Raw genomic sequence first — 14678 nt, forward strand, 5'->3', positions numbered from 1 at the left:
ATTGAGATTGAGAGATTGAGATCGATTCTTTCTGCTGGTTCTCTATGCCAGTATATCCATGTAGATCTCCCACATGGGTGGCAGAAACCCAGGTACTTGGGTTATCATCTGCGGCCTCCCAGATGCACTAGCAGAAAACTGGATCAGAAGTGGAGGAGGGACTCAATCCCTGACATTCCAATATGGTATGTGGATCTCCCAAGCAGTGTCTTAACCTGCTGTGCCACAACACTCACCCCCTACAGGGTCATTAATGCAACTGACAGGTGTTGATGAAAATTATTATTAAAGAACTGATAGTTATTGAAGCTCAGTTATAAAGACAGGGAAGTTCATTTTATAGCGCTGTGCTTTTAAATACCTTCAACATAATGTTTTATGAATTTGACTCTGTATAATTGTAACACTTATTAAATGTAAATTTTATGAGTCATGCTGGTTATTGAAATTCTTTAAATTTGTGCATCTTCATTTCAAACAACTACATAAGCTAAGCCTACTGCATTTAGTATCCTTTGGTATCCTTTATTATTTTTTAAAGACATTTTTATTTATTTACAAGTTAGAGAGAGACAGTGAGAGACAGAGAAACTAACTCTTGCACTGCTAGTTCACTCCCCAAATGGCTGCAATGGCTGCAATGGCTGGGCCAGGCCAAAGCTAGGGGTCTGAAACTCAATACAGGTCTGATTCATGCATGGCTGGGATCCAACTACTTGGGCTATCCTTCACGGACTTCCCAGGCATATTAGCAGGAACTGGATTGGAAGTGGAACAGCCGGGACTTGAATTGGCACTCATACAGGATGTTGTCTGTGACTTAACCCGCTGCACCACAATGCCAGCCTCAGGTATCCTTTATTTAGCAATAGATACATCTTCTATAAACGAATATTTTTATCCTTAGCTTTAGGTTTAATCTATAAAAATCCAATTAAATTATAGGTTAAGCTACTAGAGTTAGAGCCAAGTTTCCCATCAACAGAGAATAGCATCCATTTCCCACTAACACAAAATGCGTACAATGACTCCAAGAGCTATTTTTTGAATGGGGCTAACCATGGGGGACAGCTAATGCTTCAAGAGCAGTTAACAAGAGAAAAGGTAACATAACCCCATCAGTTCAATCCATTACAAGTAGGAATTAACATTCTAAACTAGAAAAGATATTTTCGTGTGCTTCTTTTTTTGTGGTTAAATATCACATCTTCCTGTGAAACATCAGAGCACGTTGATGCTGTAGGCTCAAGTTTTAGAAACTGGTGACTTGGGGGGCTGGCACTGTGGCATAGTGAGTAAAGTTGCTGCCTGTGGTGCCAGCATCTCATATGGGCAACCAGTTCGATTCCCTGTTACTCCACTTCTGATTTAGCTCCTTGCTAATGGCCTGGGAAAGTAGCAGAAGTCCTGGCTCCTGGCTTTGGCCTGGCCCAGCCCCGGCTGTTGCAGCCATCTGGGGAGTGAACCAGTGGATGGAAGATATTCTCTTTCATTCTCTCTCTCTCTTTCAAATAAATAAATGAATCTTCTTTTTTTCTTTTAAGAAATCGATGACTCAGGCATGGCATTGTGGTACAGTGGTACACCACCTGCAACAGTGATATCCAATATGGGTACCAGTTCAAGTCTTGACTGCTCCAATTCTGATCCAGCTCCCTGACAGTATGCCTGGGAAGGTAAAAGAAGATGGCACAAGTGCTTGGGCCCCTACCACACACATGGTAGACCCAGATGAAGCTCCTGGCTTCAGCCTGGCCCATTGCCAGCCATGGCATTTTGGGGAGTAAACCAGCAGAAGGAAGACGACTCCCTCCCTCCCTCCCTTCCTCTCTCTCTCTCTCAAATACATAAATAGATTTTAAAAAAAGAAAAAAAGAATTCGATGACTCTGAACTAAGTGCTTCACATATAATTCAAGTACATTGCCCACAACTAGGAAATATGTTATTTTACTCTTGAATGGTCTGGTTTCAGTAGCTAAAAATTCAGAGCAGAAATAGATAATAAAACAAGATGGGCAGACCTGTCACTTCTTTACCTACAGATGAAATGACACTCCTAACTTTGAATGTCTGAGGGGGTTTTAAGCATATGTTCAACTTACATATACAACCGGGGGTCTGAGGTCAGTGTGTCAATGTTGATGTGCTGTTCCAGTAGACTGTAAGCCAGAATGGGCAGGGAAGTGAAGCAGATATTGTACATTGTAAGATAAGCAGCATCATACAGGGGCTGAAATAACAGAGAAAAGAAATAGATATATTGAAACATTCATCTACAAGATGGTATTTATACATTGGGAAAAATCACTAGCTAAGACAAGACAGTTTCCTTTCATTCTTTTAGTGATAGTAAAGGTAAAGAAAATTTTTAAAATAAGGTCATCTACTTGGAGCCATAAAAAAGAAATGATCATATTGTGATACACCACATTAATATACCCTCACCTTTAATTGGATCTTATTCAATGTTTAAATACTATAGACTGAATTTCTAACAGATGTTTAATAAATTTTCAAAAGATTTTTGAGTAGCTAAAAACTCAGCTATCTAGCAGCTACCTCAGAAAAATTCAAATACAAATAACAACATAGGAATCCATAAAGAAACTAAATACAGGCACTAGCCAGTTTATGCCACAGCACTTTTGTTAATTCTTTACATATTTTTGGTCAATATTTTACAGGTTCAAATCCTATAGCAAATCTTTTCTAACGACCTCTTCCTGACATTCTTCCTTACTGTACTAATAAACCTGATTTGATCAACTACAAGTGTATTCCTGGTAGTTTATGGCTGGAGGCTTTGACCCTAGAATAGAATTGGACAAACAGAAAACATTCAGAAATATTGGAAAAAATGAATGAGTATAAATTGGAAACTATAACACATTTGTAAAGGATTGTTCTGATAATACAAATACCTTTTATTGAAAAAAAATTTAAGATAGTCTATGAACCTTTGATAAACATACTTATTGAGTTTAGTACTTATCTATACAGTGTTAGATACTCTCATACAACTTTCCATCGTTTGAACAAATAATACCCCATATGTAATTTTTGCATTTCAGAAATGTTAATAAAATTATATTTAAATGTGACACAAATGAACACAATTATGCATTTTTAATTAGTGGCTACTAAAGATATAATCATTGTCATAATGGAGATTGATTCAAAAGCTTGGGAACAACTTAAATGGAATATTAATTTACTTAATAGTTGACTTTAGAACATTCCCTGAGTGCCTATTATGAACCAAAATGGTGACAGAGATGATTTACCCCATTTATATTAAACAGTTCAAATTTTAGACAGATAGGCAGAATAGGGTATGCACATGGAGCTGGGGACACACAGAAAGGACTATAACTCTGTTCTAAAGTAATGACAAAGTAAAAGAGAATGCAGGCAATGTCGCAAAATGGATAGCTCTCTGTAGAAAATGGAGATATAAATATTTCCCACACACTCTCTATAAGTAAATATTAAAGCACAGTAAAAATGTTTTACTGAATTAAAAAGGACAATAAAACACGTGTTATATTCATTTTAATTCACAAGGAGAGGACTAGTCCATTGCAAATAACACTACATTTCCTTGGGAAGTTATCCATACTCAATAACGAGTAAATTAAAAAAAAAACACTTAAGAATAACTGTGTATTAATTACAGAATTAAACCAGTCATATTAAGTAGAACAGACAAAAAAAACTACTAAGAGGGATAATGTATTAAGTTGTTCATTAACAGTCAGGGCTATGCTGATCAAGTCACCGTTTCTCATAGTGTCCATTTCATACTAACCGATAGAATAAATAAAGGGGAGAGTGATCCAACATGGGAAGCGAGATACTCAGCAGACTCATAGAATGGTGGATGTCCTAAACAGCACTCTGGCCTCGGAATCAGCCCTAAAGGCATTCCAATCTGGCTGAAAAGCCCATGAGAGTATTTCAGGCATGGAAAGCCAAGACACTCTGGCAAAAAACAAACAAACAAACAAACAAACAAACCCTAAATGAAAGATCTCTTTGAGTGAGATCCCAGTGGAAAGAACAGGTCTTCAAAGGAGGTACCTGTCTCTGAAGGGAGGAGAGAACCTCCACTTTGACTATGACCTTGTCTAAACAAGATAAGAGTCGGAGAACTCAAGGGGCTTCCATAGCCTTGGAAACGCATCACTGGTGCATAGGGAGATTACTGATGCCATAAATAGGAGTGTCAATTGGTAAAGTCAACAACAGGAGTCACTGTGCACTTACTCCTCATGTAGGATCTCTGTCCTTAATGTGCTGTGTATTGAGATTTAATGCTATAACGAGTACTCAAACAGTATATTTCACTTTGTGTTTCTATGTGGGTGCAAACTGTTGAAATCTTTACTTAATGTATACTAAACTGATCTGTAAAAAAAAAAAAAGAAGAAGAGGAAATTATCAATTCCCAACTTGACTCTCACTGGGATTAAACATGACATTGGTCTGATCTGATTTCATCATCATTTAAAAAATCATCTATTATTTTTCACTTTATGTTTCTGTGTGGGAGCAAACTGTTGAAATCTTTACTTAATGTATGCTAATCTGATCCTCTGTATATAAAGAGAATCGAAAATGAATCCTCATGTGAATGGAAGGGGAGAGGGATTGGAAAAGGGGAGGGTTGCGGGTGGGAGGGACGTTATGGGGGGGAAGGTATTGTAATCCATAAGCCGTACTTTGGAAATTTATATTCATTAAATAAAAGTTAAAAAAATTGCTAAGTAAAAAAAAACACAATTCAGATTTACTGTAGTGTAATTGAGTCCTGAATTTCATTCAAATGGAAACACTATCAATTTACTTTTGTCTTACTATGGTACTTTAAGGCTACATGGGAGACAACTGTAATTCTTAGATACATAATTAAGACAAAGAATGTCCTCAAAACAAACAGGCTTAGCTGATAAAACTGTTTCTTTATAAACTTATTACAAATATTTTCATGAAGCAAAAAAAGTCAAGTATTAGCTCTGCTTAAGCTAAAGAAAGATTTGATTTTTAAATTTTTTTTTAACTTTTATTTAATGAATATAAATTTCCAAAGTACAGCTTATGGATTACAGTGACTTCCCCCCCCCATAACTTCCCTCCCACCCGCAACCCTCCCCTTTCCCACTCCCTCTCCCCTTCCATTCACATCAAGATTCATTTTCGATTCTCTTTATATACAGAAGATCAGTTTAGCATACATTAAGTAAAGATTTCAACAGTTTGCTCCCACACAGAAACATAAAGTGAAAAATACTGTTTGAGTACTAGTTATAGCATTAAATCTCAATGTACAGCACACTAAGGACAGAGATCCTACATGAGGAGTAAGTGCACAGTGACTCCTGTTGTTGACTTAACAAATTGACACTCTTGTTTATGGCATCAGTAATCACCCTAGGCTCTCATCATGAGCTGCCAAGGCTATGGAAGCCTTCTGAGTTCACCAACTCTGATCATATTTAGACAAGGCCATGGTCAGGGTGGAAGTTCTTTCCTCCCTTCAGAGAAAGGTACCTCCTTCTTTGATGACCTGTTCTTTCCACTGGGATCTCACTCACAGAGATCTTTCATTTAGGTTTTTTTTTTTTTTCCCAGAGTGTCTTGGCTTTCCATGCCTGAAATACTCTCATGGGCTTTTCAGCCAGATCCACATGCCTTAAGGGCTGATTCTGAGGCCAGAGTGCTGTTTAGGACATCTGCCATTCTATGGGTCTGCTGTGTATCTCATTTCCCATGTTGGATCATTCTCTCCCTTTTTTATTCTATCAGCTAGTATTTGCAGACACTATTCTTGTTTATGTGATCCCTTTGGCTCTTAGTCCTATCATTATGATCAATTGTGAACAGAAATTGATCACTGGGACTAGTGAGATGGCATTGGTACATGCCACTTTGATGGGATTGAATTGGAATCCTGTGGTATGTTTCTAACTCTACCGTTTGAGGTAAGTCAGCTTGAGCATGTCCCGAATTGCACATCTCTTCCCTCTCTTATTCCCACTCTTATATTTAACAGCGATCCCTTTTCAGTTCAGTTTCAGCACTTAAGAAGAATTGTGTATTGATTACAGTATTCAACCAAAAGTATTAAGTAGAACAAACAAAAAAAATACTAAGAGGGATAACATATTAAGCTGCTCATCAACAGTCAGGGTGAGGGCTGATCAAGTCACCTTTTTCATAGTGTTCATTTCACTTTAACAGGTTTCCTTTTTGGTGCTCAGTTAGTTGTCACCGATCAGGGAGAACAAATTGTATTTGCCCCTTTGGGATTGGCTTATTTCACTCAGCATAATGTTTTCCAAATTCCTAACAGGGATCACTTTTCAGTTAAAATTTAAACACCTAAGAATAACTGTCTGATAATTACAGAGTTCAACCAATAGTACTAGAAAAAAAAAATACTAAAATGGATAAAGTATTACATTGTACATCAACTGTCAGGACAAGAGCTGATCAAGTCACTGTTTCTCATAGTGTTTATTTCCCTTCAACAAGTTTCCCCTTTGGTGCTCAGTTAGTTGTCGCCGATCAGGGAGAACATATGATATTTGTCTCTTTGTGACTGGCTTAATTCACTCAGCATGATGTTTTCCAAATTCCTCCATCTTGTTGCAAATGACCGGGTTTTGTTGGTTTTGACTGCTGTATAGTATTTGGTAGAGTACATGTCCCATAATTTCTTTATCCAGTCTACTGTTGATGGGCATTTGGTTTGGTTCCAGGTCTTAGCTATTGTGAATTGAGCTGCAATAAACATTAATGTGCAGACTGCTTTTTTGTTTGCCAATTTCATTTCCTTTGGTTTTTGTTTAATGAATCTGAATCCTGGGGTGTGGTCATTTGGTCTGGTGATTAAAACGCCACTTAGGACCCCCACATTCCATACTGGATTGCCTGGGTATGACTCTCAGTTTTGCTCTTGATTCTAACTTAGTGCAAATGCACACCCTGGGAGACAGACAATGGCTCAAGTACTTGGGTCTCTTCCACTCACATGGGAGACCTGGATTGAGTTGGCTTGCCCCAAGGCTGAGTGTTGTGGGTATTTGGGAATCAAACCAGTAGATGGAAAACATTTTCCTTCCATCCCTCCTTCTCTAATTCTCAAATAAAATGTGTGAGTCTTGGTTCCTCTTCTATATTATTCAAAGCTCAAAGAACATCTAGTGTGGTTCTGGATTAACAAAGCATGACTAACGACACATACTCCAAAGATACTTGCAATAAAGGTTGCTATGCTAACCGAGCATCAAAAAGGAAACCTGTTGAAGTGAAATGGACAATATGAGAAACAGTGACTTGATCAGCCCTTGCCTTTTGAGGAACAACTTACTACCTTATCCCTTTTAATAAATTTTTTGTTCTACTTAATACTATTAGCTGAACTCTTTAATTAACACACAATTATTCTTAGGTGTTTAAATTTAACTGAAAAGTGATCCCTGTTAAATATAAGAGTGGGAATAAGAGAGGGAGGAGATGTATAATTGGAGACATGCTCAATCAGACTTGCCCAAAATGGTAGAGTAAGAAACGTGCCAGGGGATTCCAATTCAATCCCATCAAGGTGGCAAGTACCAATGCCATCTCACTAGCCAAAGTGATCAGTTTCTGTTCACAATTGATCATAGTGATAGGATTAAGAGTCAAAGGGATCACATAAACAAGACTAGTGTCTGCTAATACTAACTGATAAAATTATTATTTATTTATTTATTTATTTATTTTTTTGACAGGCAGAGTGGACAGTGAGAGAGAGAGACAGAGAGAAAGGTCTTCCTTTTGCCTTTGGTTCACCCTCCAATGGCCGCCGTGGCCGGTGCACCGCGCTAATCCGATGGCAGGAGCCAGGAGCCAGGTGCTTTTCCTGGTCTCCCATGGGGTGCAGGGCCCAAGCACCTGGGCCATCCTCCACTGCACTCCCTGGCCACAGCAGAGAGCTGGCCTGGAAGAGGGGCAACCGGGACAGAATCCGGCGCCCCAACTGGGACTAGAACCTGGTGTACCGGCGCCGCTAGGCGGAGGATTAGCCTAGTGAGCCGCGGCGCCGGCCAACTAACTGATAAAATTAAAAAGGAGAGAACGATCCAACATGGGGAGCAGGATACACAGCAGACTCATAGAATGGCGGATGTACTAAACAGCACTTTGGCCTCAGAATCAGCCCTCAAGGCATTCGGATCTGGCTAAAAAGCCCATGACAGTTTCACAGGCCTGGAAAGCCAAGACACTCTGGCAAAACAAAACAAAACAAAATAAAATAAAACTCTAAATAAAAGATCTCTGTGAGTGAGATCCCTGTGGAAAGAACAGGTCATCAAAGGAGGCACCTTTCTCTGAAGGGAGGAGAGAGCTTCCACTTTAACAATGGCCTTGTCTAAATGAGATTGGAGTTGGCAAACACAAAAGGCTTCCATAGCCTTTGCTGCTCATGACAAGAGTCTAGGGTGATTACTGACGCCAAAAACAAGAGTGTCAATTTGTTAAGTCAACAACAGGAGTCACTGTGCACTTACTCCTCATGTAGGATCTCTGTCCTTAATGTGTTGTACAATGTGAATTAATGCTATAACTAGTACTCAAACAGTACTTTACACCTTGTGTTTCTGTGTGAGTGCAAACTGTTGAAATATTTACTTAATATATACTAAATTGATCTTCTGTGATACAGATAATTGAAAAATGAATCTTTATGTGAATGGAATGGGAGAGGGAGTGGGAGATGGGAGGGTTGTGGGTGGGAGGGAAGTTATGGGGGGGAAACAGCCACTGTAATCCATAAGCTGTACTTTGGAAATTTATATTTATTAAATAAAAGTTAAAAAAAAAAAGGTTGCTATGGTCAGCAATAGAACCAGGCCAAAGTAAAAATCAGATTTTTGCATATCATGTCATCTTTTTCCATAGCGACCTTCCTTTTACCTGGTACACTTTCCCTCTAAGATATCTGTGGAGGATTAGGGAATGACCTACTGCAATAAGTGAGGGATGAACAGTAAAAAAAAGGTGTACAAGTGTAGGAAGTGTACTCTCAGGGGAGAACTGTAGAGAAAACTGCACTGGAAAGCCTACAAGAGGAAGAGGAATGCCATGGACCTGTGTGGAAGGTGCAGATGTGCAGCATGAACAAGAAGATGGCGTACAACTGTACCAGCTGAAAGCTAGAGCTAGGGGGTGGAGGTGAGACAGGACTGCAGAAACCTGTGGTGATACAGCCGGAGGGAGAGTGTGGTATGACTCCTTTGGTCTCGAGCCATGATGGCTAGCAGTTGCTAGCAGTTGCACACTGACCCAGTGGAAGTAGAGAGGGCACGTTTATCTAGCCCCAATTTCTACACAGTAGCGCTGGCTGCCTGGCTGAGAAAGGGTGGGCAACATTTTGGGTGTGGGTGGGAGCTACGGAAGACTTTGTGTGTTCGAACAGCAATTGGCTGAGACAGGACACCCTCTCCTCGGCATTACTGGCCGCAGCAGCAGGGATAAAGCAACAATCGGCCAGTGGCTCTTATGTACGCAGGTGATCAAGAGATTCTAGTGTAGGGAATAAACTGCAGTTCCCACTGTCTTTTGAGTTTGGCTGGGAGATGGCTAGGCAACCACGTGGGACAGTGAGGCACCAACATCCTAAGTGGAGCTGTCTTGGGGAACATCTGCCTCTCTATTGACTGGACAGGCTGACAGGGCAGAAAAAATCTGGGCACCCAGTGACTGTGGGAGCTTTGTGTGGTGATACACTGGGGACTTGGTGGTTACATGAGAAGGTGCAGGGTGTAGTGGGGTCTCTGGGCAATCACTGGGTGCAGCTCCACAAACTCGGAGCTCTTTGGTTGCCTACAGCATTTCACTGCAGTAGGAACTGTGGTCAGAGTGAAGACTGCACACATGATTCGTGTGGTTCATATGGTGGCTTGGAACACACTGGGAGCAAACACCCGGGCACTGAGAACTACCACACCCAACTTGGTTGTTACCCTGGATACTCACCCCATGCCCAAGCACTGATCAGAGTCCCCTGGCCACACCAACCACTCACCTCTTAGTTTTCAATGAAAGTGCAGACATTCCATTAAGTCACAAAGGAATAGCTCAAAGATAATAGCCATCAGAAGAAAAAAAAAACAAAAATCAACTCACAAATGACTAAAAGCAAATGCAGAAATTCAAGCAATAAGAATAAGGAAGACACCATGAGCCCCCAAAAGGACCACAACAACATTTCAATATTAGAATATGAAGATGAAGAGACTGAGGAAATGCTAGAAATGGAATTAAAAAACTTAATCTTAGGATTACTTGAAAGTATTCAGAAGCAAATCCATGAACTAAACAAAACCATAGATGACATGAATAAAATTTTTCCCATGAAATTGAGATTTTACATAGAAATCAAAATGAAATATTAGAAATGAAGAATACAATAGAACAAATAAAAAATGCAGTGGAAAGCCTTAACAGCAGACTTGGTGAGGCAGAAGAAAGAATATCTGAACTAGAAGGCAAATTTTTGGATGGGCATGAGGGAAGGTGGGGAGGAGTGTCTCTATGTTCCTAAATCTGTATATAGAAATACATGAGGCTTGTATAACTTAAATAAAATTAAAAAAATAAAGATATCTGCATAGCTCCTTCAGTTCTCTGCCCAAATGTTGTTCTAGTATAAAGAACTTGCCAGTTCATCTTCTCGAAAAAAGTAGCCCTTTCCCTGAGTCACATGCTATCCCTTTATTATGCTTGTTTCCTTCAGAGCGCATAGCAACACGTTATATATATGTGGCTATTTTCTGTCTGTCATCCTTCTATCATTATACTGCAAATTCCAAGACATTAAGAGAGTTTGTTTTGATCACAGTTACATCCTCAGCACTTAGCCTTGCATAAAGTAGGCACTCAAGAAATATTTGTCAAATGAATAAACCTACCAGCTGAGTAACTGAATGGGCCAAACATCAACTCCTATTGAAACCTAAGCAGGTAACTTGATCAGCCCTTGCCCTGACTGTTGATGAACAACTTAATACATTATCCCTTTTAGTATTTTTTTTGTTTGTTCTACTTAATACTATTGGTTGAATTCTGTAATTAATACATAGTTATTCTTAAGTGTTGAAACTTAACTGAGAAGTGATCCCTGTTAAATATAAGAGTGAGAATAAGAGAGGGAAGAAATGTACAATCTGGGACATGCTCAAGCTGACTTGTCCCAAATGGTGGAGTTAGAAATGTGCCAGAATTCCAATTCAATCCGAACAAGGTGGCAAGTACCAATGCCATCTCACTAGTCCAAGTGATCAATTTTTGTTCACAATTGATCATAATGATAGGTTTAAGAGTCAAAGGGATCACATAAACAAGACTAGTGTCTGCAAATACTAACTGATAAAATAAAAAAGGGAGAGAACGATCCAACATGGGAAGCGAGATACACAGCAGACTCATAGAATGGCGGATGTCCTAAACAGCACTTTGGCCTCAGAATCAGCCCTTAAGGCATGCGGATCCGGCTGAAAAGCCCATGAGAGTATTTCAGGCATGGAAAGCCAAGACACTCTGGGGAAAAAAAAAAAAAACCTAAATGAAAGATCTCTGTGAGATCCCAGTGGAAAGAACAGGTCATCAAAGAAGGAGGTACCTGTCTCTGAAGGGAGGAGAGAACTTCCACCCTGACCATGGCCTTGTCTAAATATGATCAGAGTCGGTGAACTCAGAAGGCTTCCATAGCCTTGGCAGCTCATGACAAGAGCCTCGGGTGATTACTGATGCCATAAACAAGAGTGTCAATTTGTTAAGTCAACAACAGGAGTCACTGTGCACTTACTCCTCATGAAGGATCTCTGTCCTTAATGTGCTGTACATAGTGATTTAATGCTATAACTAGTACTCAAACAGTATTTTTCACTTTGTGTTTCTATGTGGGTTCAAACTGTTGAAATCTTTACTTAATATATGCTAAACTGATCTTCTGTATATAAAGAGAATTGAAAATGAATCTTGATGTGAATGGAAGGGGAGAGGGAGTGGGAGAGGGGAGGGTTGCGGGTGGGAGGGAAGTTATGGGGGGGGGGAGTCACTGTAATCCATAAGCTGTATTTTGGAAATTTATATTCATTAAATAAAAGTTAAAAAAAAAAAAAGAAATCTAAGCAGGTAGATAACCAAAGCAGCCTTTAGAGAATTTAGGGTCTCAATCACAGCTGGCTTTATAAGCATGCCTTTTCTTTCCACCACACAATTTATGCTTGGAAAACATGTTTTAAAAGGAAAACAAAACAACAGATTCTTTTCAAAATAAAAACAGTGTTTCAACCATATCACACCAATTTCCCTTTAGCACTGTGCTACAAATTTCTTAACAAACTCTGAAATATCTTTTTAATACCTTCATTCATCTAAGAAGTGAATAATTAGATATTTTGATCAATAGGAATATCATTATATTCTTAGAATTTTATCTACGAACTATAATGTATCTGCTAAAAACTAATTAGAAATTAAAAAATTCTAAAAGAATAAAGGAAACTTTTGCTCCCCCCAAAATAATAATTTGAATGCTCAATAAAAACTTATTGATCGGAGCCAGCGCTCTGGCACAGTGAGATAAAGCCCCAGCCTGCACCACCGGCATCCCATATGGGCACCGGTTCTAGTCCCGGCTGCTCCTCTTCTGATCCAGCTCTCTGTTATGGCCTCGGAAAGCAGTAGAAGATGGCCCAAGTGCTTGGGCCCCTGCACCCACTGGGAGACCTGGAAGAAGCTCCTGGCTCCTGGCTTCGGATCAGCTCAGCTCTGGACATTGTGGTCATTTGGGGACTGAACCAGTGGAATGGAAGACTTCTCTCTCTCTCTGGCTCTACCTCTCTCTGTAACTCTGTCTTTCAAATAAAAAAAAATAATTCTTAAAAAAAAACCTCATTGATCAGAATTTATCAAACTCTCTGTAACTAATATTATTTATTTTGACTACAAGAAACCTGATGGTGGAGCTGGTGTTATGGTGCAGCAGTTCAAGCCAATGCCTGCATCACCAATATCCCATATCAGAGTACTGGGTTGAGCCCTGGCTGCTCTGGTTCCAATTCAGCTGCCTGCACATCTACCTGGGAAAGCAGCTGAAGAGGGTGCAAGTGCTTGGAACTGTGCTACACACGTCAGAAACCCAGATGGTGTTCCAGGCTCCTGGCTTTGATCTGGTCCAACCTTGGCTGTTGCAGACATTTGAGTAGTGAACTAGACAGAAGGAAGTGTTTTTCTAGCAATCACAGTTTCTTGGCCAACTCCAAGATCAACACTTTTCTATATAATAAATGTAAGAAACTGAAAAGATATGAGATTTTTTGATAAATCATTAAAATATAACATTATAGCATTGATGAGACATAATGCATATATTAATAAAAAGAAAAAAAGTATAGTGGTGCAGCAGGTGAGGCAGCAGCTTGCAATGCTGGCATTCAATATTACAGTGCTGGTTCAAGTCCCAGCTGCTCTGCTTCAGCTCTGATCTAGCTCCCTGCTAATGTGTCTGGGAAAGCAGCCAAGGATGACCCAAGAACTTGGTCCCAGCCACCCATGCGGGAGATCCAGATGGAGTTCTTGGCTCCTGGTTTCCAACTGACTCAGCCCCGGATGTTGTGGCCATTTGGGAAGTTAATCAGCAGACGGAAGATCTCTGTCTCTCTCTTTCTCCCTCTGTCACTAACCATTTCAAATAAATAAATATATCTTTAAAAAAAGAAAAAAAAATCAAGCTGGCACTGTGTGCAGTGGTTTAAAGCCCTAGCCTGAAGTGCTGGCATCTCATATGGGTGCCAGTTCTAGTACTGGCTTCTCCTCTTCTGATCCAGCTCTCTGCTATGGCCTGGGAAAGCAGTAGAAGAGGGCCTACGTCCTTGGGCCCCTGCAACCATGTGGGAGACCTGGAAGAAGCTCCTGGCTCTGGATCGGCACAGCTCCGGCCACTGTGGTCGTCTGGGGAGTGAACCAGCAGATGGAACACCTCTCTCTCTGTCCCTACCTCTGTCATTCAAATAAATAAAAATAATCTTAAAAAAAGAAAAAAAAAATGAAAAAGCATTTTAATGTCGTCTCAACTCCAAAAGTGAAAAAAAAAACAATAAGAAAAGTAGAAAATGTAAAGATACAAATGTTTGCTTTTGTGAAAAACAAGGCCAAGGAGATCAACCGTTTGAAGCAAAAAAGAAATCCTTTAGCTTTGGACATACACCTCTAATCCCTAAAAGGTAAATATATTAGCAGCAAATGTAAACTATACTATAACAAAAAACAAATCAAATACACAAACCTGTTGTGAGAATCCACAGAAGAACTGGTATAAAAACTGTGGCAAAATGAAACAAAGGTTCTGGAAAAAAAATTAAGAGAAGGGTTAGTATTCTCACTTGATAAACCTTTTAAACTAAAACAACAAACTATATTCCAATTAATCTTTAGTCATTCCTGAATCCTTCTAATGTAAAAATAGTATAAAATAACAGATATAAGGAAATAATTCAAAACAAAATGATTAATTCATATTAAAACTAACTTTTGTCCTACCAATGTAGAAGAGGATCTCACTTACTTTAATGAGGCTTCTTTCTATTCCAAGAAGAAATGATCTCATCCAATATGAACACCTAA

General features: G+C 39.5%; 1 protein-coding gene across 20 annotated transcripts in view; it reads right to left on the reverse strand.

The window, feature by feature from the left end:
- ATP11C (ATPase phospholipid transporting 11C (ATP11C blood group)) overlaps positions 1 to 14678 on the reverse strand; it is a 207067-nt gene that overhangs the window by 22309 nt on the left and 170080 nt on the right. For all 20 annotated transcript variants that reach the window (XR_016227723.1, XR_016227720.1, XR_016227721.1 and 17 more), the window contains 2 exons: positions 14341 to 14400; positions 2105 to 2232 (listed from right to left, as the gene is read on the reverse strand). Coding sequence is in view for 16 of the 20 variants with exons in the window: in XM_089323865.1 (XP_089179991.1) it covers positions 2105 to 2232; positions 14341 to 14400 (188 nt within the window). In the remaining 4 variants the exon portion in view is untranslated. The remainder of the gene's footprint in view (positions 1 to 2104; positions 2233 to 14340; positions 14401 to 14678) is intronic.

This window comes from Oryctolagus cuniculus, chromosome X, assembly GCF_051225735.1.
Source record: "Oryctolagus cuniculus isolate XC-2025 breed Fujian yellow rabbit chromosome X, ASM5122573v1, whole genome shotgun sequence".
NCBI lineage: Eukaryota > Metazoa > Chordata > Mammalia > Lagomorpha > Leporidae > Oryctolagus > Oryctolagus cuniculus.